Source organism: Rattus rattus, chromosome 5, assembly GCF_011064425.1.
Source record: "Rattus rattus isolate New Zealand chromosome 5, Rrattus_CSIRO_v1, whole genome shotgun sequence".
Lineage (NCBI taxonomy): Eukaryota > Metazoa > Chordata > Mammalia > Rodentia > Muridae > Rattus > Rattus rattus.
Window position 1 is genome coordinate 106659710 of NC_046158.1, and position 26071 is coordinate 106685780.

At 44.2% G+C, this 26071-nt stretch overlaps 1 protein-coding gene across 1 annotated transcript in view; it reads left to right on the forward strand.

Annotated features, from left to right (window-relative positions):
* Acoxl (acyl-CoA oxidase like) overlaps window positions 1-26071 on the forward strand; it is a 297983-nt gene that overhangs the window by 41228 nt on the left and 230684 nt on the right. The window contains exons 5-10 of the mRNA XM_032902341.1: window positions 2896-2982; window positions 3750-3848; window positions 9106-9220; window positions 9907-9993; window positions 11527-11599; window positions 15219-15351. Coding sequence (XP_032758232.1) covers window positions 2896-2982; window positions 3750-3848; window positions 9106-9220; window positions 9907-9993; window positions 11527-11599; window positions 15219-15351 — 594 coding nt within the window. The remainder of the gene's footprint in view (window positions 1-2895; window positions 2983-3749; window positions 3849-9105; window positions 9221-9906; window positions 9994-11526; window positions 11600-15218; window positions 15352-26071) is intronic.

Below are 26071 nucleotides of genomic sequence, written 5' to 3' on the forward strand. Positions count from 1 at the left end.
GAAGGTCAAGAGAATTCAGAATATGAATATGAATATGAATATGAAAGTATCATGGCAGGCCTATGGAAGTCAGAGGATGATTTGCTGGAATCAGTTCTCTCCTTCCCCGTGTTGGTTCTGGGGATTGAATTCCATTTGAGTCTTGGCAACAATACCCTGAACCACCTTGCTTGCTCCTGGATATTCTTTTTAAAAAATTTGAGGCAAAGTCTCTTCCTGGCCTGAAACTCACTGATTAGACTAAGTTGGCTGGCCAGTTTCCCAGGTATCCTCCTGCCTGCACTCTCAGCACTGAGATTACAAACGCCATACCATGGCACCTGGGTGTTTTCATGTAGGTGGGGGATCAAACTCAGTCCTTGTGGTTACAACATAAGCGCTTTGCTGACTAAGCCCTCTTATCATCCTATTCAGGAGTTCTTAATTATCTGCTAGGCAGTGGCTTCAATGGTGGATTAGGGTGAGGTCAACCAGCACTCTGCTCTCCCCCTCTCATCTCCAATGTGTAAGTTGAGGCTCTGACAAAGCTCATCATTTGTTTCTTGATACTGTCCTGATGTCAGATGCCAGCCTCTAGGCATCTCCAGTGGCGGCCTGTGGAGGCTGCTGTCAGCCCTTTCTGGGAACAGTGTGGTTGTTGCTCCATACTCCTGATGTTGCAACAATCCTTTTCTCTTATCGAGATTATCAAGAAGGAGAGAGACACACCTGGAACAATACATGTTGAGTATTGTTTGCAGTTAGTGTTTTCATAAGGTGCCTCAACATCTAAATTCTTGCCACTGCTTTCCTCAGTGTGTCCCAAAGTGAATGGCTTCCTACTGTTCTGCCCTGAGGTTTCTGGGGACAGGATAGTGGATGGTTTTGACAATGGTGGGCATAGTATCTTCTGGGAGGACAGTTCGGATAGATGCCCATCTCTTGCCAGTTGCATCATCATTTAAGCATCCCTTCTCTGGCTCATGCCAACTCTTTCAAGCTTTTGCATCACAATGAATGGGCTTTCATCCACCTGGCAACTCAGCCAAAGGCTAAGTATTTCCTGGAGTCCTCCCTTCTCCTCCAAAACCATCAACTCATCAATTTGTTTCCAGAATCTGAACTGGATCTCTCTACCTCTTTCCTCATTGTCTACCATGTCCTGCCATCACCACTACCTGCCTGCCTGACTCATTTCTCAGGCTAGAGAAATGTTTGTGCTCCTCTTAGAAGGCACTGCTATAAACATGTCTGGTCAGAGGTCACCCGCTCAGGACCTCCAGGAATTCTGCATGTACTCAGTCTGCCATTTGGAGAATGTGGTTTTGTGAGGGAAAGTCCCCACACTTCACTTGATTGTGTGAGTGGATGCGACACAGATTTTATGTATAAGCTGGTCAACTTCCTTTGACGGTGCAGGCTCACTCGGGCCCTAGCCGATTATTAATGTAGCTAGCGAATGGAAGCTTTTCAAGGGATAAAAAAAACCCACACAACCAAACCAAACCAACAACAAAAACAGGCACTTTCCCCATTCCCAGGGAAGAGGGAAAAATTAAAAACCTAGAAAGAAATATATCATAATGTATACATTCACCATCAATCAAAGAGGAAAATTCAATTTGTTTTAGTTTGAGTATTGTTTTTTATTTTTTATTTATTTATTTTTTTGGAGTATTGTTTTTTAAACTAGATGTAGAGAAAAAAAATTATATCATTTTGGATTGATTCCATTTTCCAAATGTGTGGGCACAGGTGGGTCGTACAGTGACCTCCAAAAAACCCCACAAAATCCAAAACCAAAAACAACAAGGTCCAGTGTAAACTTGATCGAGCAAAACAGGTTTAATTACCACACCTAAAGAACGCCACGGGCCTGTGAGACATGACTTCTAGAATCTCTTGGCTGACTTCTCTACCTTGGCTTCATTCACCAGCTCATGGAAAATGGCAGTCAGCTGACTCAGGGCTCCATCACTCTGAATTCCATTATGTCTCCGTGACCACTTGGCATGGCCCCACCGAGATCCTCAGTCTATTTCTGAAGCCACATGTTCACGGATGATGTAACCCAGCTATGTGTATGTTGCAGACTCATTCTAAAGCCACCTGTAAGCCATTCAGACTCATTCTTGGAAAGGAGGGTCTTCAGAAGAAATTCGGAGTGTGGCTAGGAGAGGGAAGGAATGCTGAGCTCAAGACCAGCAAATCCTGACACACTTCCATCCACCCCTTTGCCTTTGCTGTCAGCTGTCTTGCTCCTTTTATGTGGCCTTGTTTTAGATGCCTCTCCTTCCTCTTTGTATTGGTCAGTTATCGTCAGCCTTACATAAACTAGAGTCACCTGGGAAGAGGGAACCTCAACTAAAAGAACTGCCTCTCTATCCAACTGGCTATGTGGCAGGTCTTGGTTAATGTTTGACATGGGAAAGCCCAGCATCACAGTGGTGGTGCCACCCTGGGCAGGTGGTCCTGGGGTATATAAAAGCAAGAAGAACAAACTGTGGGGATCAAGGTAGTTAGCGACATTCCTCAATGGTCTCTGCTTCAGTCCCTGTCTCTGGGTTCCTGCCTTAAGTTTCCTGCCTTGACTTCCCTCCATGATGGCTACAATCTGGAAGCTGAAAGAAACCCTTTACTTCCTGTCACTTGCTTGTCATCATTATGTCTATCATGGTGGTGAGATCAAACTAGAGCACTTCTCCTCTTCCTTCTCCTTAAGCCCCTGCTTCCTTCCCCACCTCACAATTTTTTCCTGTCAGCAACACTTTGTCAGGGCCTGTAAAAGGTCATAAAATGACCTGTGCAGCATTGAAGGGTTCTAAGAGAAATCCCTTGAATGGAGTTTGACCAATGGGTCTAGTTGTTAAGCTGTTGATTGTGGCTAGTCATTGTCTGTACTGTCCTTGTTTCTAGTGTGGAATCATTTTTCTGTTATTTGGCGGTGCAGTCAACAATCTTGGAAGTCCTGAACATGTTATCAAGTGGTTTCGCCCACTTAAGGTATGATGCTTGCCTTAATAGATGGCTTTTTCCATGGAGATTTCTTTTAAAAAATTCTTAGTACTTTTATGTGAGTAATTGAATAAAAAAAAAACAGAATTAGAATCTGTAAAGAATTTTTCCCAAATGAGAATGTTGAGACTATCTCTTTAAATATTATGCTACCTTTGCCATATTCTTTTTTAAAAAAATTTAAAAAAACTTATATGGCTCAGCGGTTAAGAGCACTAACTGTTCTTCCAGAGGACCCAGGTTCAATTCCCAGCACCCATATGGCAGCTTACAACTGTCTGTAACTCCAGTTCTAGAGGATCTGACACACATGCAGGCAAAACACCAGTGCACATAAATTAAAAATACATTTTTAAAATTATATTTAGGGATGTTTTGCTTGAATGCATGCTATGTCTATACAACACGTGAGTGCCTACTGCCTTCAGGTCCAGGAGAGGGTGTTGGATCCTCTGGTACTAGAGTTATGGATGGTTGTGAGACACTATGTGGTTGCTGGGAACTGAACCTAGGACCTCTGCAAAAGCAACAAGTACTTTAAAATACTGAGCACCTTTCTAGCCTCATCTGTCATATTCCTGAGGTCATAATAGACACTAACTAAATTCTATAATTTTTAAATTTTATGACTGTCTAAAATTTTATGGATATCTCCAGCTTTCTTCCCCTTTCCTTGCTACTATAGTTAATGGCCCAAGGTCTTTAGTTAAAGATCATCTGAACATCTAACTCTTTTAATACCTTGTGAACTTCAGGAGCAGAAGTATACAGGGATGTTTGCGATGACCGAGAAGGGCCATGGGAGCAACATCAGAGGGATCCAGACTGAGGCTACCTTTGACCGTGACAGTCAGGTGAGGAATCTGTTTCCTGTCTCATGGATCAGTGCATCAGGGGACGGTACAGACCATCGCACCTTTCCTGAGCCTTTCCTCACCCTCTGCACGTGCTCTGGAGAGAAGCATAGGCTTAGAACAGCATCTGACTGCTTTAGAGGTGGGCATGAGTTCAGGCCTTCGATAGCAATAGCAGGCAACACTTAACCCCTCCCTACCACCAACAGGACACTACCCCCAACTCTGAACATGTACTCCCTAGTTTTCCCCTGTAACATTTCCATGGGAACAACACGAGGTGCACTGTTCTTTCCAACAGGAGTGTATGAAGAAGGGAGGAGATGTCTTTGGTCTTTCTGTCTGATGCACATGACAGTACACCCAGAACTGAGGCTTCCTGATCAGGAGATCAGTCTTCTAGGCTGACACAGTTGTCTCTCAACATTCATGGGGCATCATAGCTTCTCGGAACTGCTGAGATTCTAAAATACACAGATGCTCAACTTCCTTATATAAGGAGCAGAGTATTTGTGTAGGACCTACCACATCCTCCTGAACACTTTATACCATTCTTGATGGCTTCTAACATCTATTATAGTACTGGTGTCGTATACCTGTCATTTAGGGGATGATGATAAGAAAAGAATGGCTGTAAATAGTCACTGTAGGTGTAATTAATGTGTTCAATCCAGTGATGTGGGATGCATGGAGATAGATGGTCAGTTAATTGTGTTACACAATGTTCTTTTTGTGTGTGTTTGTGTGGGTGTGTGTGGTGTATGTGCACACGTGTACACATGTGCCTGTGCATATGGAGGCCAGAAGATGTGGAGTGCCCCACTTGATCACTCTCCATTGTATTCCCCTACGACAGGGTCTGTCACCGAATTTGGATGGAATTAGGCTGGCAGTCAGATTCTGCTCTCTCTTCCCCCTCACAGTGTGGGGTTACAGGCATGTAGAGTCATGCCTGGCTTTTTACCTAGGTTTTGGGGACTTAGACTCAAGTCCTCACACTTGAGCAGCAGGTATTCTTCCCCACAGAGCCATCTCCCAGCCCCCATGTGGTGTGTGGTGTTTTTAACTGTGAATCACATCACCTGAAGGCATTGCAGTGTCTTTTTTCCCTCCTTTTTCTTCATGTGATGAACTCTGACGTTTTCTTTTCATTTTATCTTTTTGCTTCTATTTTTGCCATTCTTCCTTTCCCTTTCCTTAGAATGTTTGTTTGTTTATTGTGTGTGTGTGTGTGTGTGTGTGTGTGTGTGTGTGTGTGTGTATGAGTGTGCATGTGTTACAGCATTTATGTGGAGGTCAGCGGACAATTTGATGGAGTCAGTTCTCTCCTTCTACCACATGGGTCCTTGAACTCAGGTCACCAGGTTTGGTGGTAAGCCATCTTGCTGACCCTCTTTTCCCTACTTAATAATCCAACAAACGTGTTGGTCAAGACCTTCTAACCCTAATGTCTTGCCTCATAATAGACGACAACCAAAGCATGTGGAAGCAATTCTTTGTAGCTCTCTACTACTGAACTAGTCTAAATAGAGAAAGCCACTGTTTGTCTTTACCCCATTGTGGTTTCTTACTTGGTTCTGGGTATTCCTAAGGACTCTAAAGGGGTCAATAAATTCTAATGTGTGTAGTCCTGTTTGTGAGCTGGGAGGGAGAGGGACATTACACAAGTGTCTATCTAGTTCTAGTCTTCCCTTTCCTCCAAGTTTGCCTTTCTGAACCAGGACTTTTCTAAAAGCAAGTTTTCTTGACTGATGAATTCTCACTGGATGAATGGCCAGTGTTTAGGATTGCATGTTCATTGGTTAAGCAGTTCCTGCTAGTTGAGAATTTGAGTGGTAGATAGACACTAAGCTAAGTACTGAGATAACCAGCCAGTGGACTCTTGTCCCTATTTTACAGACAGGGAAACTGAGGTTCACAGAGGTTAGGAACCTGACTAGGAACCTGTATTGATAGAGTTAATGAGGGATCTTAGGCTGAAATGGAACTGCCTTTAAGAGTGTGGCATTTTCCCCAAGCGACGGCTTATTGACTTGGGATCTTGTGAGTTTTGGCTGGCTTTTTTTTTTCTTTTCCCAAGCTGTGATATTGAAATGACCTTGGAATCATTACTGTAAGGGAAAAACAACCCACAATTCTTACTTATTTCTTCTTGCAATTTTTTTCTCAACAAAATATAATTTCTTGCCTTGGTCCCATTTTCCCCAAACAGCGTAAGCATGGTCACCTGATGGGCTTCTGCAGCTTCCCCTTTCCAGCAGGGGAGCTGTAGATGAGAAGGATGGTGAGCACTGGGTCTCCAGTGGGTGGGAGAGAGAACAAGTCAGTCATAAGCTTCTGCCTGGAGGGAAGCAGGAGTTGGGGGGTAGGGAACTGACACAGTGGGGTGTGTGTGTGTGTGTGTGTGTCTTTCCCCCTTGGATTCATGGTTCTCTTTCATTTCCTCTTGAAAGCAGTGCAGCATATCAAATGAACCTCCCTCCTCGCCCTTACTATTTTTTGGGTTTTGGGTCTTTTGTTTTCATTTGTAGGGGAATAGATTAACCAGTTGTACGGTCAGCTGTGAGGTAAGAGGGAATTTTATTTTTAAACTCTATGCTAACCAGCACAAATAAGTGAGATTTTGGCCAAAGCTTTTTACAGCTTTTATTAGTTTATATGTATTTATATATTTATTTATTGACTGATTGGGTGTACAGGCACATGCGGTACACATGTATGTACCTCCGTACTTACACACATATGTGGAGGTCAGAGGACACCTCCACACTTACACACTTATGTGGAGGTCAGAGGACAATTTGCCAGACTTTGTTCTCTCCTTTCATATGCATTCCAGGAATTGAAATCAGATCATTAGGCTTTGAAACAAGTGTCTTACTTAAAAAAGGCTTACCATTCCATTTTGTGTCTGTGGGTATGTGTACAACGTGAGTGTAGGTGTCCTCAGAGTCCAGGGATGGTGGCTCCCTAGGGTTGGAGTTATAGGAGGCTGGCAGCTTCCTGACATGGGTACTGAGAAGCGAACTCAGGTCCTTGGTAAATGCACAGTCTGTTCTGAAACACCGAGCCCGCTCTTCAGCCCTCTACTTTCCTATTTAAAAAAACATTTTTTTTTTAACATTTCTTAGTGTTTGCAACTCTGACCATTTTGTTGCTCTTCAAGTAATCATAATTGTAACCAGCACACATGCTGGGCATTGTTTAGATTACAGTTTTAACTCCAGTATTTTGGCTGATACAAAGTTTCCATTGCAAGCTTCTTACCAGAAGTGACAAACCTCTCCCCGGGGTGTATCAGATGTGTACAGGACGGGTGGCCTCCCGCCTTCTCCCCTGGCAGCCCTGTGGTGTTTCCAGGGCTCCTTTTCCCCTCCCCCTCATGCACACAGGTTGTTTGGTCACTGCATGTGGCCTCGAGTTGCTCCCCCTTTCAGAAGCCCTGACTGGTCAGATAAGCCAAGGGCAATCTCGAGAGACGTCTCTTAAAATGATTCAACTCGTCCATGTATTCTTCTGAAAAGCCTCTGCACATGTTAAAGGTTTTCCTGTACAAACTTATGTCAGAGATTGTTTTCTTAGGCCTCAAGACTGTATTTCTTGGCCCAACGGGAAAGCACAGTCTATACACTTTATAATCTGAAATTGGAGATAATCCTTGTGTGACCAAGAGCATGTTGGTTTAGCTGAATCATATCTTCTACATTGTCAACTCCAATTAAATGGTTAGTTTCATTTTCTGCCATTTCCTCCGGGCCCCTGACCTATCATAGGTACCCTGTACTCAGAACCGGCAATGTGGTCAATACCTTCTTCAGGAGAAGTTTAAGGGTAACCTGTGTATGTGAACAAGTCTGGGGAGAACCAAACCTCGAAGGCAGAATTTCCAGTGGGATATTGGTATTGGTTTCCAGACAGTAGGACAGAGAATCCTGGGATTGAGCAGAGGCTGGAACCAAACCCTGCTGCTGTGGCCGTTTCTTCAGACCAGGGTTAGTTTCAGGGTATTTGGACTTGGAATCGTTGGCTATGTTATTGCGACAAACTGCACAGGGCTGTCTAAGATTTCCTCAGACAACTCCTTTACAAGTGTTTCTACTCCAGGGACTTGGGCACATGACTCTTGCCTGGGACATTGGGGGACTTTATTTTATTCACTGATTAGCAAAATGTTCACGGCAGGTTTTGAGACAGTCAGTCCAAAGCTTTGATGGCTGTTTTCTTTCCTTTTAAAAATCAAAATTAAAATTATTAGGGGTGATATACCAAGCAATGCCAGGAATAGCTCCTGGACACCTGCTTTGCTTACAGCCAAACACATGGCTTTGGCTTCCGATGAGTTGGTTACTATTTAAATAAGTACTTATCATGGCTTCAGGCTGGCCAGGCCCGTGCAATAGTGGAAGGCTTGAGAACTCAGATTCATCCAGAAGCAGAAGACAAAATGAAACATACATGTCTGTACTCTGGGACAGACAATTCAGGGCCCCAGATCTTGGGCTGTTCCCAATGTTTTCATGGGCACCTCATTGATGAGGTGTTTGAGGGTAAGGAGTGTGTGGAGAGCTAAATGTATTCTACCACTGCCGGCCCCCTCCCCCCACCGTGTGTGTGTGTGTGTGTGTGTGTGTAAGAGAGATGGGGGGACATGGGGATTAAACCCATTGCCTTGAACCAAGAAAGCATTCTATCACTGAGCTATAACCTTGTCCCTTCATTTTTATTTTGAGAAAGGGCCCCTTGCTAAGTTGTCTAGGCTGCCCTTAAATTCACTGCGAGGTCCAGGCAGTCCTTGAATTTATAGTTTTCTTGCCTCAGTCTACCAAGTACCTGGGGTTGGGTCCTATGCCATCACATCTAGGTCTTGTAAGGGTTTTGATGTTGGGTTCTTTAAAAGTGGAAACCTCAGTATAGCATGGTTGGATGAGAAAAATTGATAATTGAAAAAAATACCAATGCATTGAAACAATAGCGAGATTGGAATAGAATGAATGAATGAATGAACACTGGATACTTCTTTTCCTGATTGAATTATGCACAACCTCCCCACTCCCTGAACTTTTTAATATCCACTTGCAAGCAAAGCAAAGGTGGAGATGAGGTATACTCATGACCAAGCAGTACAAAGTTAAGGCTTCCCAAGAGCCTTCACATCTCTTCCTGATACACAGCCCTGTTATGGTATTCATTGTGTTGAGCTAGGGGTTGGAATGAGCCACACGGAGGCAAGCACTGTGGTTCTCACTCTTCCGTGCAGGAGTTTGTGATTGACATGCCATGTGAAAACGCCCAGAAGATGTACATTGGCAACGCCATGCATGGGAACTATGCTGCTGTCTTCGCCCAGCTCATCATCGAGGGAAAGTCTCAAGGTTTGCTACCAACATGACTGGAAGAATTCTCTTTGCTACTGCTGTTTTCTCATCAGTTCTCTACAGAAAATGCACCTCACAGAGCCAGTTTTATCTTGCAAAAATATATACTACTAACTTAATCTTTTATATAAAGTGATGATCAAATTTGTTATTACCTGTTGACATTAGTCATTATTGTGGGTCGTGCATTGTACTTAATGGATTTGGAGAGTAAAATAACTTCATATTGCTCCAGAGAAAGCATAAGGTTTTTATTTTTTTTATATCTATCTATCTATCTATCTATCTATCTATCTATCTATCTATCTATCTATCTATCTATTTTGAGATAGGGTCTTATTGTGTAATCCTTGCTAAACTAGAACTCTCAATGTAGACCAGGCTGTCTCAAACTTACAGAGGCCCTCCTGCCTCTGCTTCCCAAAAGTGATCATTAAAGAAGCATGCCACCATGCCCAGCTCGAAGGTTTATTCTTTACGAGGGAGAGTCTAGGGCCAGCTATGTAGCTTACTCTTATAATTCCAACACTTGGAAGGCAGAGGCAGTTGGATCAACTTGAATTAGAGGCCACCTTGGCCTACGTGGTGAGTTCTAGGCCATTTAGGGTTACACAGTAGACTGAGTCTCAACAGCAGTGAAAAATGGAGAATCTAATGAGGGTCTGTTTCTGTGCCTTCCTTAGGGCCCCATTGCTTCATTGTTCCTATCAGGGATGAAAATGGAAACTTGTACCCCGGAGTGACAGCTATTGACATGATGTACAAAGAAGGTGAGTTTTCAGGTGACCCTCCTCTGGGTTTCTTTGTGCACGTTGTCTGTTCTCTGGCCCTCACCACAGTCAAGGAGGATTTAACCACCTTCATCTCCAGGAAGCCATGCTGGTGAATCCATCTGTCAGGGGAGCATGCGTTGATGCTATCTCCCTGCTTCTCAGATGCTTAGTGACAAGGAAGCTGTGTCTACAAAGGATGCTTCAACTTCTCTCTCCTTGTACCTAGGGCAGGCTACAGCTCTCTGGTGCCTCTTCTCCTCCAGATTGATGTTTGTGACTGACCCAGGACATTTCTAACACAAGTAGGCCCTCACAGTTTTAGAGGATAGAGGTCCGAGATGAGGGAGTTGCCAGGGTTGACTCCTTCTGACAGGGGCAACGGAAGGTTCTGGTCTAGGACTCTTGCCTCCATTTATGAATGCTACCTTCACATGAGCATGTAGCCTCCCATCTACCTCCAGGTTTCTTTTTCTTATAAGGACTCTTCATTTATATTGGCGTCCACCTTAATGGCCTCATTCTAACTTGGCTGCCTCTGTAACACCTGTTTCTAAACAAGGTCATAGTACAGATATGGGCTTAGGACTTCAATCTATGAATGGGGTAGGGGGAGGTATACAATTCATCCCATAGCATTCAGTGAAACCAGGTTTCCAAGGTGAAGCCAGCTAAAGAAAGGAATACAGGAGTTAAGGATAAAAGAGAGAAGAAAGAGAGGAAGGGGTAGGGGAGACGTAGCACTGGACAGTACAGGAATAGCCTCAGTCCACTCTTAGTATAGGCAACCCCTGCTGCTGAGTGTGGGCCCTGGCAAGTGCTGTGAGTCATGCCACACGTTGAAAACACAGGCAACTTCAGAAAGTCTGCTTTGGTTCCCATGTCTTCTATCCTTGACGCTCACGAGTTCATCCGTGTCTGAGGAAGTCCAGAAGGGAGGAAGCAGGAGCTGTGTGTGGGCAGAGGCTGACTCATCTCAGTGTTCCATGCTTTCTCTTACCTGGGGCACTGCCTTTTCATGTCCATGCACCGAGCGGGTGTGTTTGGTGCTCAGGGAGGTCAGAAAGTCCTGGAACCGGAATTGCTGATGGTCGTGAGCCACTACGTGGGTTCTCAGAGCTGAACCTGGGTCTTCTGCGAGAGCAACAAGTGCTCTTAACCTCTGAGATGTCTCCCCAGTTAGCCTGAACTCTCTCCTTTTAATGATGTTTGCTGCTGGGGAGGAAAATGTGCTCCAACAGACCCCACACCCGAGTGCCTAGCACATCGTGGGCTTCGAACAAGGAAAACCACGCCGTTGTTTTTCATTCTCTTTTAGGGTGGGGGTTGAGGATGGGCTAGGTGAGTCTGAGCCAGGTCCCACCACCTCCCCAGAACAAACAGACAGCATCCTTACTCTGTCCCCTAATGAAAGAGCACCTCCGGTTCTGGAAATGTTTAAGGTTTATGTTTTGGGCCAAGAAGTAGCTGAGCCCGTCTTTGGGGTGGTGCAGAGCTTTCCCCTGAATCTGCGTCTTAATTCTGTTCTTCCAGGTCTGAATGGTGTGGATAATGGAATTTTGATATTTGACAAGGTTCGGATTCCAAGAGAGAACATGCTGGATAAGTGAGTAGTTTTCTCCTTAATATCAGAATAGATGACCTGCTTGTTCCTTCAAACAAGGCGCCGAGTTTTGCAATCTCTCTGATTGCAAGATCAAGTAGTTACCCTCTGAGTGTTTCCACAACTAACTGGGAAAAGTAGGTAAGCAAATAGAGAAAAAGTTAAATGCTCCAACATGACCTTGGTCAGATGTAATGACTGTTACAGTTTAATGGACATTCCTAGACTTTCCTCTATGGCAATATGTCAAAAAAAAAAAAAAAAGGAGATCCACATTAGAATTGTAACAGAATATCCATTGATAGATTCTGTTCTTTTCAGAACTGGTAATTTCCATCTGACATTAAATAACAGACATTCCAAAGTACTATGCTAAATAGTCTATAAATTATGTACCCAATTTCTTGTTGTTAGGTATTTAACTTAGATTTTGGCAATAATAAAAAAACTGATGAACTCCTTGCTTCCTTTGTGGGTATGAAAAGTTACGATTACCACCTTTCAAATATAATCAAAACACAGTATGTGTGAATGAAATTCTTAAAGAATAAATATAAAGTACTCTATTAAAAAAATCACCTGGAGGGAATGCCCAGGCGATCATAGGGCGGTCAAAGTCAATTAGCGTGGTGAAGGGTTCTCTCTCTGGTAAGACCCACAGTGGCAGTCAGGGTTAAAGATGCTTTTCACATATCCTACGAAACAGCACTTACCTCAGTGCCTCAGCTGTGTTTCCTGTGAGCTGTAAATCCTGAGCCACATCTGTACTTAAATCACTGGTCAAGCCAGAAATCTGGGCATAAATAAACTGCCTTTTTGGCTTGCTGTGGATTTTCTCCTTTACTTAGCTTTGCTACTTACAAGTTCGTGTCCACAAATAATTGTAGTTGATTACAAAAGTCAAAGAAAACCGTGTGGGAAACAAACTTAGAATGTACAAAATTCTGTCTGTCTCCCACCCCATGAACTGTTGTTGATAGAACAGAAACAATGAAGACAGATGTCCTCGAAAGTCTCAGCAGCCACCAGTGCTGGCGGAGGTCAGTCTGAGGCCCGTCAGCCTTCCCCAGAGGCGCATGTCGACTTCCTAGGCGCTTGGCAGCATCACCCGATCTGGGGGATGGAAGAGGTTTAGAATGGGTGGCTCCCCATATCCCATCACCTTAATCAGAGCTTAGTGTTGGTTCAGCCTCAAATGACAACTGGTTAATGCTAGGGGCTCACCAAATGCAGTTGAGGCTAAAAGATCAAATTCAGCTAGATAGAAAAAAGAATGCTAGTTGGCTTGTATTGTTTGTAGGTAATGCGTTACTTTGACAAGCAAGATTTGATTTATAGCATTGTTTTATTACCATTTAAGTTGCCCCCCCCACCACTAGAGAACAACAGTGGCCATATGGGGTTTTGAAGGAGCAGTCTTTTGGGGGGTCTTGGTTCATCAGTGACTAGGAAGTGAACTAGTTAATAGGTGTAAATAAATAATTCTGTAAGTCTCTCTAAAATGCCGGCTGCCATTTTCATTTTTTTTTTTGCAGAAACTAATAAGCTCATCCTAAAATTAATATGTAATGATAGGAAAACCCAAATAAAAGAAAACCATCTTGATAAAGAAGAACAGAGTGGGAGGGATCACACTTGGATCTGAAAGCTTGTGACAAAGCTGTGATAATCTAGATTGTATGGCACTAGCATAAGGGTAGCCGTATGGATAATGGAGTAGATTAGTCTACAGATAAATCCTCATGTTTATTGATAATTCCTAGACCTCTGGAGCACCAAGACAAAGAGGAAACAATAGTCTTTTCAACAAATGGCTGGACCCTTATCTCATACTACCCAACATACAGTTACAAGACAACTGGGGTATATATACACTTAGTGACCTTGGTCTCATCAGTGAGTTATTAAATATGACACCAAAAGTACAGCTAACTAAAGAAATAGTAGGCCAATTGGAGTTTATAAAAATTTTTAAAAACTTAGCGACAACAATCTTTTGAATTGAAGAAGTACTTATAAATCAAATACATCATAAGGGCCTAGAATCCAGAATGGGAAACTATCCTACCTAGTCAAGATAGAAAAAGAGTTAACAAACAAAATATGAATAGACATTTTCCAAAGAATATATTCAAATCACTAGTAAAGCATAAAAGAAATCGCAATACTACCACTGTCATTGGGAGACTACTGTCAAGTCACAGCGACATACCATTCTGCACCCTTTGGGATTGCTATGGCAAAACATAGAGACAATACTAAGTGCTGCTGGAGACATTAGAACCATCTCATATTGTTACAAAGTATCTTCATAGATTTGGAAAGTCACTTAGCGGTTCCTCAGAAGTTTTAAGTTTGGACTGGAGAGATGGCTCAGCAGTCGAGAACAGAGGAACCAGATTCAGTTCCCAGCACCCACACAATGGCTCACAATTGTCTGTAACTCCAGTTCCAGAGGATCTAATGCCCTTTTCTGGCCTCAGTGAGCTCCTGTACTCAAGTAGTGTGCATAAACTCATGCCAGCACATATACATAAATCATACGTAAATCTTTTAAAAAGCTTTGAAGTTAAATGACCCAACAGTTTTATTTCCAGATACATGTGTACATCTGTATATGTGTGTGAACATGTATACATACATATATACATATACATGTATATATACACACATATAAACATTGTCCATATGTTCATTGAAATGTGTACATCTATTTGTCTTGAATAAACTTAAGCACAAATGTTCATAGCATAGTTATTCATAAGATCCCTAAAGTGGAAACAGCTCTAACATCTGTTAGCTGATTAATGCTAAAAGACATCTGGTATACCCATTGAATGGTAAACCATTCATTCATAAAAAAGTAAGAAATACTGATATAGGTTAGAGTGTAGGTGAGTAATCCTTGTTCTGAGTGAAAGAAATCAGATCTAAATAAATATTATAATTTGATCCCATTGACGAAAAGACTAGGCTGATCCTAAAGACAGAAAGTCAGTTCCTAAGGACTAGTGGGTGCAGGTGGTTCTAATGGAGGTTTCTCTTAGTGTGATGAAAATTTGGGAATTGAGGAATAATAACAGTTGTCAAACTTGTGAATATCCCTAAACCCACCAAATCCAAATGCTGTAAACAAGAGAATTTTGTGGGATGGGAATTGCATCTCATTCTTTTTTTAAAAAGCAAGCAAGCATGTGTTTGCACATGCAGCCACTGGCTTTGGTTTGGTTTTGGAGAGCTGCTACTTCATGTAGGCTGGCAGTGGTGGAGAACCTGTTCTTACCTTCCACAGGTCCTTCCCAGCATTTCTTACCTTCCACAAGTCCTTCCCAGCATTTCTTACCTTCCACAAGTCCTTCCCAGCATTTCTTACCTTCCACAAGTCCTTCCCAGCATTTCTTACCTTCCACAAGTCCTTCCCAGCATTTCTTACCTTCCACAAGTCCTTCCCAGCATTTCTTACCTTCCACAAGTCCTTCCCAGCATTTCTTGCAAGAAGCTTTCAGGACGCCCACTTCTGTGTTTACATGGGAGTCATACAATATCGCATCTAGTAGTGCCATGCTTGTGTTATGTTAAATCCCAACATCTTTTTTCACCCTGCGTCCATATCTCCTCACAGGTTAGGTTCTGTGACTCCAGATGGACAATACCACTCACCTATTCAAAGCAAGAGTGCAAGATTCAATGCAATGCTGGCCATACTGACCCCTTCAAGACTGGCAGTGACTTTCCAAGCGATGGGTGCCATGAAGGTAGTCAGCTCTGATTTCATTGAACTTCACTGTCTGTTATTTCCAGAATGAGTAACGGTGTCAGATGCTAAGATTCTTAAACCACAGTTAATATAGTGGGGCCAGAGATATTCGTTATATGCTGAGGAGGGCCAGTTGATGACGAGTATAGAATATTTCTGCATCCTTGAGACTATATTCCATCCATCTGCATCACAGATTCGTGTTGCTAGGCATAGTTGGAAAAGCAGCAGAATCACAAAAGAGAGATTGTCTTATTTAAAACATGTACAGTGTCGGATGGCAGCTCCAGGAGGGGAGACTGATGGGTGATTTTTTTTTCATGTTTTCATTTTCTGTTCTGCTGAACATTACTATGGGGCTAGCACTGATTACCCAGTGGATCTGGAGAGCCACAGTTCCTTCTGGGTGGTCTGACGACTAGCATGCGTTCTTTGTTCCTGTCAGGGTAGCTAGCTGTATGAAGAGGCGTGTGGGCTCAGAAGAGCTGGACTCCAGTCTTATCTCATGTGTCCAGAAGTGGGGCTGTAGGGAAGTTATCAGTCCTCTCTGAGCCTTGGTTTTCTCATCAATAAAATGGAACTGATGATGATGGTGAGGTAAGAGGCAAGGACCAAGAGTGTCAAGCTGTCAGTAATGTGGTTCTAACTGCTGCTTCTGCTGTTACTGGCAGAACGGAAATTGGCCGTGACAAAGGAATAAATGGTCACTCCCATGCCTACAAAACTTGTTTCCAAGTAGTGCGATCTGAAATGCCTTGGGCTCTTGGGTATCTAGAATAAACAACAGAACTAGAATTGTCCACTGGTCTGCCCAATAGACCTTGTCAGCCAATGAGATTATCCAGTGTGCTAGTCAACTTTCTGTTGCTGTATGAGGAGTTCTGAGGCAATTGGCTTATGGAAAGAAAAAGGTTATGGAGTTTTAGCCCATGGCCAGGCATCCTGCTGCTTTAAAGCATTATGGGTTGAGGACATGCCCAAGGAGGCTCCTCAGGTCATGGTGTCTCTGGGAAGCAAAGAGAAACACGAAGCATCCATACCAGTTGTCTCTTGCTATGACAAAATAGCTGATCAGAAGCAGATTGAGGGGAGGAAGGGTTTCTTTTAGCTACACATTTCCAGCATATATGGCTAGCATGGGGGATAGGGGTGGGGGAGGGGATGTGGCAGGAGCAGGAGATAGCTGGCCACACTGTGTCTGCAGTCAAGAGGCAGAGGGTAGTAGAGGCTTGTGCTCAGCTCGATCTCCCATTCTTATCCAGTCCGGAATCTCCGCTGGGATATTATTCACATTTAGAGTAGATTTCCTCTCCTCGGTTAACTTCATGTAGATAACCCCTTGCAGACACGCTTGGAGTATTATTTACACGGTGATTCTAAATCCCGTCCAGTCGGCAGTCAAGATGAACCGGCTCTGGGGCTGAGCTCACAGTGTTGCTAAGGGCACATCCAGAGTGACCTCGCTTCCTTCTACCACCCCTACCCCCCTCCACCCCGGATTCTGAAGACTCTGCAGCCTTCCATGATCAGTGACACAGGTAGATACCAAACTGTCAACACACGGTTTGGGGGCCAGCATTCAAGGTCCCAACTAGTGTCCAGGCCAAGGGGGGTGCTTTACAGAGTCCAGATGGGATCGGACTTTGTGAATACTGCCCAGTGAATGGCATTTCCAGTGGCTGTGTTGCATAGTGAGTGTCCCCAGTGCAGATGTTTCAGAGAGACCCCCTCTGAAGCTCCACTTCGCCTGCAGCTCAGACGAAGGACGGGTGTCTCCTCCGCTGAAACCTAAGACGCTTCCGATCCTTCTGCTGTCGCTGATGAGTGGGAAACGGATCCTTCCCTCCTGCGTGCATTCTTGACGGATTAGGAAACTGTCACCCAGGCTGTTCACGATGATATTAGCTCAAGGCTGGGCATGCCCAGTCCTTTCAAACTTTGCCCAGATGTCTGACTTTTCATGACTATCTCCCGTTTCCACGACATTCCTCAGCACATTGAGATTGCTCTCAAAGGTTTGTCGCAACAGCCCTCCTCTCCTTCGTGCCCAAAGTGCCAGGCTCAATGAAATGATCAAGAAAAACAGGAGGAAAAAGAAACCAAGATATTTGGGGCAGGGAGTCAGGGAGGGAGGCTTAAAGGGCCTTCAAAGCCTACTTGAGGGTAGCGCAGCTGGGAAGACTTTCCCACCAAGTAAGGGAGGTGGGGACAGCACTGAGGGTGGATGCAGAGGAAGTGTGGATATAAACAAGAGGCAACCTATCCTATTGCATTGATTCTGCATAAGGGAAATGTTTTGTCACAAGACATGTTGTCCCTACTTGTCAAGGCCTCTCCCCAAAGGAGACATGGGAGCTGTACCCTGTCCCAGCAGTGTCTTGTCTGGGGTAAGGGGATGCTACAGGCAGGGTTTGCTCTTTGAGAATGCCTGTATTGGCAGGCAGGCACAGCTGTACCTGCCTAGCGTTGTCCCAGTCATCCTGTCCCCCTTACCCCCGTGACCTTCTAGTGCTCAAGAACCAAGTTCTCATCTCCTTTCGAGGGTCTAATATGACCTCTTACTCCTGATCTCCTTCCCATTTGGCCCCGTTTCCTGATGATGCGCCTTGCATTTCCTTACTGTGGGCATGGTGCTCGCAAATGATGCTCTGCCACGAATGATTCCCACCTCATCTTTACGTGACTCATTTTCCTATTCGTTTCTAAGCAGTTGAAATTGAGCCTTCTTCAGAAATGCCAGGCCTGCACACAACCCCAGCGCTGCCTGTCTCTAAGACACGGTAGCTCCCCTTGTAGTGTGCTTTTGGGTATAACTAACAAAATGTTGCAAGAATGACACTGGGATCCAGGGGTTCCGCGTGAAATTTGGAAGATGGGTCACAATTCCATTCAGAAGGTACGACCAATCCCTAAGGATTGACTGGGTTTGGGCATTGTGTGTGCAAAGAGGCAACTCAAAGGAAACGGGGTTCACAGGAGAAGGACCCAAATTTGCTAAGACTGGTATCTACTGGGGATCTCCATGTGTCTGCACACAGGGGAAAGGTCATGTGAGGACAAAGTGGGAGTGGCTTTGGTAAACCACTGGCACCTCAGTTTGGGACTTCTAGACTCCAGACTGAGGGGAAAAATGTCTGCCATTGAAGTTATTTGGTCTGTTTCGCTACCTTAGCAGGCTGATATACACGCCGAAGGACACAAAGGGTACTTACTCCTTGACAGGCTGTCTATCAGTCAAGAGTGCAGCTGTTGGGAACCATCTCCACCTCCTTCCCTCACCCCAGGGCCCAGCCCTGAACTAGGCAAAGAGAGGTACCCTATGTAAGGTTGTCAGGTGAGATTACTGGGTGGAATCAACATGAATGGAAACAGCTGGAATGTCGTGTCTGCTCCAGATGCCGTAGTGAGGCCATTATGAGCAGGACTCAGGATCCAGCTTCTCTGGGTTTCCATTCTGTTCACATGACCTCAGAAACCAGAGTCTCTTTATTTCTAAACAAAACAAAACAAAACAGAACTGCTGTCAGACCTGGAGGAGTTCGCACATATATAGGGGCTTGCACGTGTACTCATATATACCAAAAAACATCACACACATACTGTTAGTCTGACAGGTATGTGGAAGCTCATAAGGCCAAGTTCAAGTACACTGATTATTAAAAGTGCATCTGAGGTCACAAGGGTGACAAAGAGGGGCAGCAACACAAGCTCACCCTTGGCATGGATGCTCAGACCAAGTGTGGGTGGTGGGAGGAATTTGTGAATGAGCTTTGCTGGCTGAGGGACTGCAGACAACAGCAGTCATGCCATCTGGGCACCCTTCTGGAATCAGTGAAGTGCATCCTCTTGACTGAAGAGTAGAGACTGAAGGGAGCCTCTTCAAATCATTAAAAGAAAACAAAAACAAAAACAAAAACAAAACCGTGTGGTAGGGAAGATGGCAGCAGCCTCTTCCACCTCCCGGACACACAGGGACAGTGGAGTCGGGGAGAGTGCTTTCATGGGGGCTTCCCACAGCTCTCCTGGGCTTACAGCATCGATGGTGAGCACCAGGACAGGGTCCAAGGAAGGACTTGACTCCGTTTTCTCCAAACTGCGTTTGGCCCCCCATTAGTGGGCACTGTCTTGGGATGACTGTGCTTAGACCTGATTCTAAGAAGAGCTTGAGGGAATGGGAATCTCCTGAATGGGTCATGGGCCAGTGAGGATCCTTTAACCCCCAAGTCGGCTGGTGATGGAGGGACTCCTTGGGAATGCTCCAGCAGAGATTTTACTGTTAATGACAGAATAATTACTTTTGTTCAGTCTCAGTGCAAGACTTAACTAAATGCTAAATGCCATGGAAGACCTTTAGCCTCCCCCTCTCTTCTTACTGTCCTTCTATTTATTCTTCTGCCTATCTAGCACTCATCAATTCATTCACCTGTCTGGAACCTACCCACATACATATCCATCTGTCCATATACCTTCCACCCATCAATTTTTATATTATTCTATCTTTTTAACCATTTGCCAATATACCAATACAGCCTTCCATACATAACGATTTGCCCATCCATCCATCCTTTCCTCTCTCCTCCCCTCCCTTCACCTATCCATTCTGCCCTCCACCCTACTGTATGCTTTAGTGGTTAATGGAATCTGTGCACCACAGTAGAGAAAATAACCCATCTCTCAGTATCACATTAGAACCCACACCCTAGTTGGAGATCTGGAAAGAGAGCTTGGAAGTAGAAGCGCTTCTGTGAGATCTTGCGTGGGAACTGTACTGAATGGGGCTTGGTTAGAGTTGAAAGCCTTTGATAAGGTTCATGTAACTTGGCCTAAGAGGGCAGAGCTGAGAGGGAGTGGGTGCCTATGTCAATGTCCTAAACATACATGGTGTGTGTTTTGCTAAAACTAGGGAGAAATTCAACGGACACATATTCTTTTAATGTCGAGCCTACCACTTACCTGTTCTCAGAGAGCAGCATCAGGGAGTTGAAATCCATGGCTTTTCACTCATTAGCTGTCTTTATAGAGGAAGCAGCTGCTTGGGCAGTGTTATTCCTTTTCCATGCACAACACACACACACACACACACACACACACACACACACACACACACACACACACACACACACACACACACACCACATGGAGAGCAGGGTACCAGGACTTGCTGTTGTTGAGAACTCTGGTGGGATGATGGTTTTAGCCTAGATGGTCCTGAGATGGGAGTTATATCTACATGAACTATGCACTTTCCATCTCCCGTGTGGAATCTTCCCAGAACCGACCACCAGAGGGCAGCAAATACCAATTTGCAGATTTGTTTCCTTGACTGCGTTTGCTTGCTTTGCTCTGGGTGTCAGAAGTGGCTGGAATTTTGCTGTTGTCAGCAGTTTATTCAGCTTCTTTATCAACCACAAGTGGTGACTTGAAAAGGGCAGTGGTCACTATGAGAGTGGGGGTTCATCAGCTGTGTGATTGCTGGGCTGGGCCCAAGATCAAACTTGTAAATAAACTATGGTTATTTTGATGACTTCAGGGTATAATTTGACTCATAAAATGGCTCTTAAAAACAAAACAAACAAAACCAAAGCCCTTTGTATCACTTTGGATGGGTATAAAAATGCTTACACAGTGTCATGTTGATTCTATGACAATTGTTTACATTTTTACAACAGAAACTTAAACATTTGTCTTCATTTTGAGACAGGGTCTTGCAATGTAGCTCTGCTGGGCTTGGAACTCCCCTTATAGACCAGGCTGGCCTCTAACTGAGAGAGATTCCCCCTGCCTCTGCCTGGCAGTTACTGGGAATAAAGGCACATATACAGCAATGTTTGTCTTTAAAAAGATTTAACTACTTTCCCCCAAAGCAAGGAAACCGGAGATAAGTACGGCTAGAGATAAGCACGTGTGTTTAAAGTGCGTGATTGGAAGATCTTCGAGTGCAGTTCCTTGAACGTGTGCTGAATTCCTTCCCTTTCAGCAGTGCCGTGATGCTAGAGATGACCTGGTACATACCCCACAGAGACTCAGAGCATAGCACAGGAACTGTAGACCATTGAGAGGGAGCATCCAGGGTTACCCTGGCACGGGGATAGGGGCAGGCGGTGGTGGAGACACGGGGCTAACACTCGTAGAAGGAAAGCCCTAGGGTCTTTGTGGGTTCTAAACTAAGTCCCACAGCCCTCCAGGTTTAGGATTGAATCTAAGGATTTGTACACGAAGAACACAAACTTGGCCGCTGAGCTGCGCCCCGCCCCCACTGCGTGTCTTTTATAGAAATATTTCCGAGTGAGGCCCCTTGATCCCTGGCAGAGTAACCCAGAGTTGGCATGCAGCCCATCTTTCCTGAGTCACACATCTAGGTCGTGTTTACAGACGGACACTCTCAGTGTCTGTGGCAGGAGTGGAGTTTTTCAGTGCTGAAGGAGAGGGAAGTCCTTGGGCGCTCCTCCCTGTTTGATGTGGCCTAGGAACTTTAGCTGCTGCGACTGTGCCAACAGTTTAAGCTTCTCCTCAGTAAGTCATCGGAGGCCAAACAGGCCTCTGGGAACCCAGCCTTCTGAGGCTCCAGGTACAGCCATGGCAGCCATGGGGACTGCGACACACGGCTGTAGACTGTTTTCAGATGTTCTTTGCCTGAGTCCTTCTAGAAAGGGAACTGTGGCCCACTTACCTGGGACAGGGGGTATCCGGGCTACAGCTGTAGGGAGCTACATCACCATGGAGACTGTCACCCTGTCACTGCGAATCATCATTGTCTGTGCCGCCTGGAAAGTTGGATAATGATAACCGATGGCTGGCAGGTTTCTGCCTGAAGCCATTTCCATGTAGGATGAGCACCTGTGAAGGGGACTGTCCCTTTTCTTCACATTTCACTCTGTCATGCTTCTGTTCCCTTGCTTTAGTAGATTCACAGAGAAAGGGATTGAAAGAGAAAACCCACAACTGTCGCTGGCCTTCGTCGAGCGCTTCCTGTTCAGGAGCAACGTCTGAAGCCTGTTACACGCAATCACCGTCCAGTCATCTTGGCCCACCTGTGAGCTGGATGCTCTCAGGAGTCTCCAATTTAGTTGAGAAATACTGGGATTCAAAACAACATAGCAGTTTGCCCAGAGTTTCTCAGAGCTCACAGTTCACCGGGGTCCAGTTCTTAACCCCAAAGGCAGGGTAGTTTTCAAGTGATGGGCCTTTGAGTGCCTTGCATAAGCCTAATCCACAGTTTCTCTTGGATCACTAGTACACAGTCATGTTTGCTTTGATTAACTGAGCTCAACTGAAGACTTAAAAATTATCCACATTGAAAAATCAGAGAGATTCTACCCAAACTAGAATTTGTCAGATGTCCTCTGGTTAGTGGCAGGGCCAGAATCCAGGCCTCTACCTCATCTAATGGATCCTCTGAGGTTTTAAGAGCGGTACCTTTCCCTGGTCCCACACATCTGTCTACCAGGAGGGCTAATGAAGGGATGAGGCTGAGGCGTCTTTAGACTGATGCTCATTTAAGAGGAAAGGGGCCATTTGTGGCAAACATTTGTGGAAGGTGTCCAGAGGAATTTTTAAAAACTCAATCCATTGTAATAATTGTCTATGTCTAGTCTATAATACACTTTAATAGGTCCAAAAAGGCTTACCTTTCATTGCATGTATTTAAAAATTCCCTGGGCCATTTCAGTCAGAGACACAAAACTCTGAGAGGAGGAGCAAGGTGAGAGTTTGTGGCTTGTTTGCATTTCTGAATTTCCCGATCCATTGATTTTTGGCATTTCTACAGCTCTGTTGCGAGGGGTGAGAGTTCAGCTCAATTCTGTGAAACCCACCCTGATTTCCATTTCACCATTTTCCTTTAGTTTCAGACTTATACATCATTGCAAATCCTTATAGTCTACCAGATAACCCACAAACATCCTGCAACCTCCCATTTCCTGTTCCGACAATTCGATTTCTTGATTTTATCCACTCTCCACTTTGGTCTGAAGAACTGTTACTCATTTTTATACTGTGAAAACTAAAACATTGAGTTTTCTTCTGTATTTAACACCTAGCTTTTGCTTTTTGGTTACATTATTAAGGTCAGGGCTATGCAGAATGTGAAACACATATGTTCTCTATATATATCCGACATCAAAACACTTTTACAATGTGAAGAACAGTATCCTAGCATAACTGTCTTACATGCCATAAATTAATAAAGTTCACGATACCTGGTGTTTACATTGTTATATTTTTATAAAGTTTTTGTTTCTCCTCCTTGGGAGAAATACTCAGTTATATTTTCTAGTTCATTTTATCTTGTTTGTTTTGATAGACTTCTGGTAGTAATTAATCTTCTTAAAATGTCTTATCTTTTTGCTGGTTTTCCTTTAGTTTTGTTGCAATACATAACAAATGTTTGGAACGGAATGTGAATGCCAATATTTTGGCTCCTTATATGTCATTGTGGTCTTTTTTATTTTTCCCTCACTTATGACTGATAGTTTACCTGAGACTTGTAAGTTGAAAATAACTTCCCCCAAAACTTCTGTTTCTTCATTATCATTTTGCTTCCAGTCTGTTTGTGGGAAGCTGTGTCTCTGTAGTGTGCCTGCACTTTTTTCCTTCTGCGAGTTGTTTGTCTTGAGTGTGTGGGGATGTCTTAGTAATGTGTCTAGGTTTGGGTTTTCATTCATCCTGTGTGGCATCTGGCAGGCCCTTTCAATTTTAAAGCCTTAGTCTCCTTTCCTTCTGGGTTTGTTGTCTTTACTTAGAAGTCTACTTATTTAGAGGTGACTTGGCAAGTCACCTCTTTTGTGTATTCCCTCTTACATTCTTATAGAGTTGTTCTCTAGGAGATATTTTCCTGATTTTACTTTTATTTGCACAATTGTGTTTACTTTGTAAGGGTCCTTTCTGTGTTGTCCATTTGTTTGGAGTAGTCTGTTGTTTTCTAGACATAACTATGGGCTGAAGATGAAGAGTTCTGCTCTGTGAGTCAACTCTTTTCTGTAAGAGCAATGGGGTTGACTATGAAAATAAAAAAGGTTGAGACAGGCCAGCAGTTATAGTCAGAATGATATAAATACTGTTATGAGTGGGGTCAGAGAATCACCAAGCTTAGCTTCAACCATGCACTGAGGCGTCCCCCAAAGGCCTCACACTGAGATTTGAAACCCAGGTAGAAGTTAGTTGGTAGAAGGGACAGTCCAGGCATGGAGGAGGCATGGAGTCACAGAATAGGTGAACAGTGTGGTCTACTTGTGGTGCCACACAGGAACTAACATGGGCTAAGTTTCCCTGCGATGCTTGAAGGCAGTGGATAGCAGGGAAGCTGCAACGGAGGCTCACATGCAGGAGGAAGAGGGAGAAGGTTGAATACTTAGACTCACTGTCCTGACAGCTGGCTAATGGATGGGGAGCAAAGCATTGACCATTGGAACTACCATAAAGATCTGAAGAAGACATGTACATTGCAAATGGAGAAGTAGCAGGGAAGGGAAAGACCATGACATATGTGGAGGGGCCAGATAGAGAGGGCTGGGCTCACTAGAGATGGATCAGGGGTGGGTCTTTCTCACTGGTGTGATGGGTCAGGGATGTGTCTGGGCTCACTGGGGTGATGGGTCAGGGATAGGCAGGTCTGGGTTGGGTCAGTGTATGGCTTGAATTTTCCTAAGGAGTTGAGGAGGAGGATATCTTCTGCACTTCCACAGCAGAGACTCTTTCTTAAATGTTCAAAAACTCAATCCACCATGTAGCAATAATTGAGTGACTTGCCTCACCAAAGAATTTAGGAACAAGAGGGTAAATCTGATGTTTTTTGATAACCATTGTCCCTTCTGAACTGAGAACAAGGCGTGGTACTAAATGTCTAGTAAATAAATCATGAACACATGATGGATGGATGGATGGATGGGTGGATGGATGGATGGATGACTAACAGCATTGAAGGGAGAGGTTTCTTTGGTAGAGAATAGATGAGTTCAAATCATAATGCTATGGGGATTTGGTGTGGGCCACATGGCTTTCTATTTACTACTTATTAATTAATATTATTTATTATCTCCATATAAGCCGTTTCGTGGCCTTCCTTTTATTGTTTATTGGTATTACTTATTGTGTATTTATTTCATGGAACCTGGGGTCTCGCGGCATTTTAGGAATGCACGATACAACTGAGCTGCTTTCTCAACCCTTAGACAGAGGCTTTTGAAATATATGAAGAGCCCTAGACTCCTAAGTGAAACTTATAGAAAAATAGACATAATACTTCCATTGTCTTGCGTGCCAGTCCAGAGCTGTGTTATAATCTTGGGGCTAGCCTGCCCCCGGGGCATTTCAGTCTGGGCAGTGAGTACGAAGGCAGAGAAGTCTGTGCTTATTTCCTACAGTGCACATTTGCTCCTTGGCTACCCTTGCAGACTGCTCGTCGATGAGCCTCCTGGGTCTGACGATACTGTCAGTGTGACTGAATCGCTATTCTGGGCAGATGACACATAGCCCAGGGACTGTCTCTTGTTCTCTAAAGACGACTGTGTAATAGGATCACAGCTTCATAGTGCACTTCAGGCCACACTGTGGAGCAGCTGGGCTAAGGGGCTTTATACCTGAGTAAGAGAAATTGATCCCAAACCCCAGCGACACAGATCTTATTTTAGCTCTTCAAACAGACTACACTGTCACTTCTACACAGGCTACACTGTCACTTCTTCTGTCACACAGGCTACACTGTCACTTCTGCACAGGCT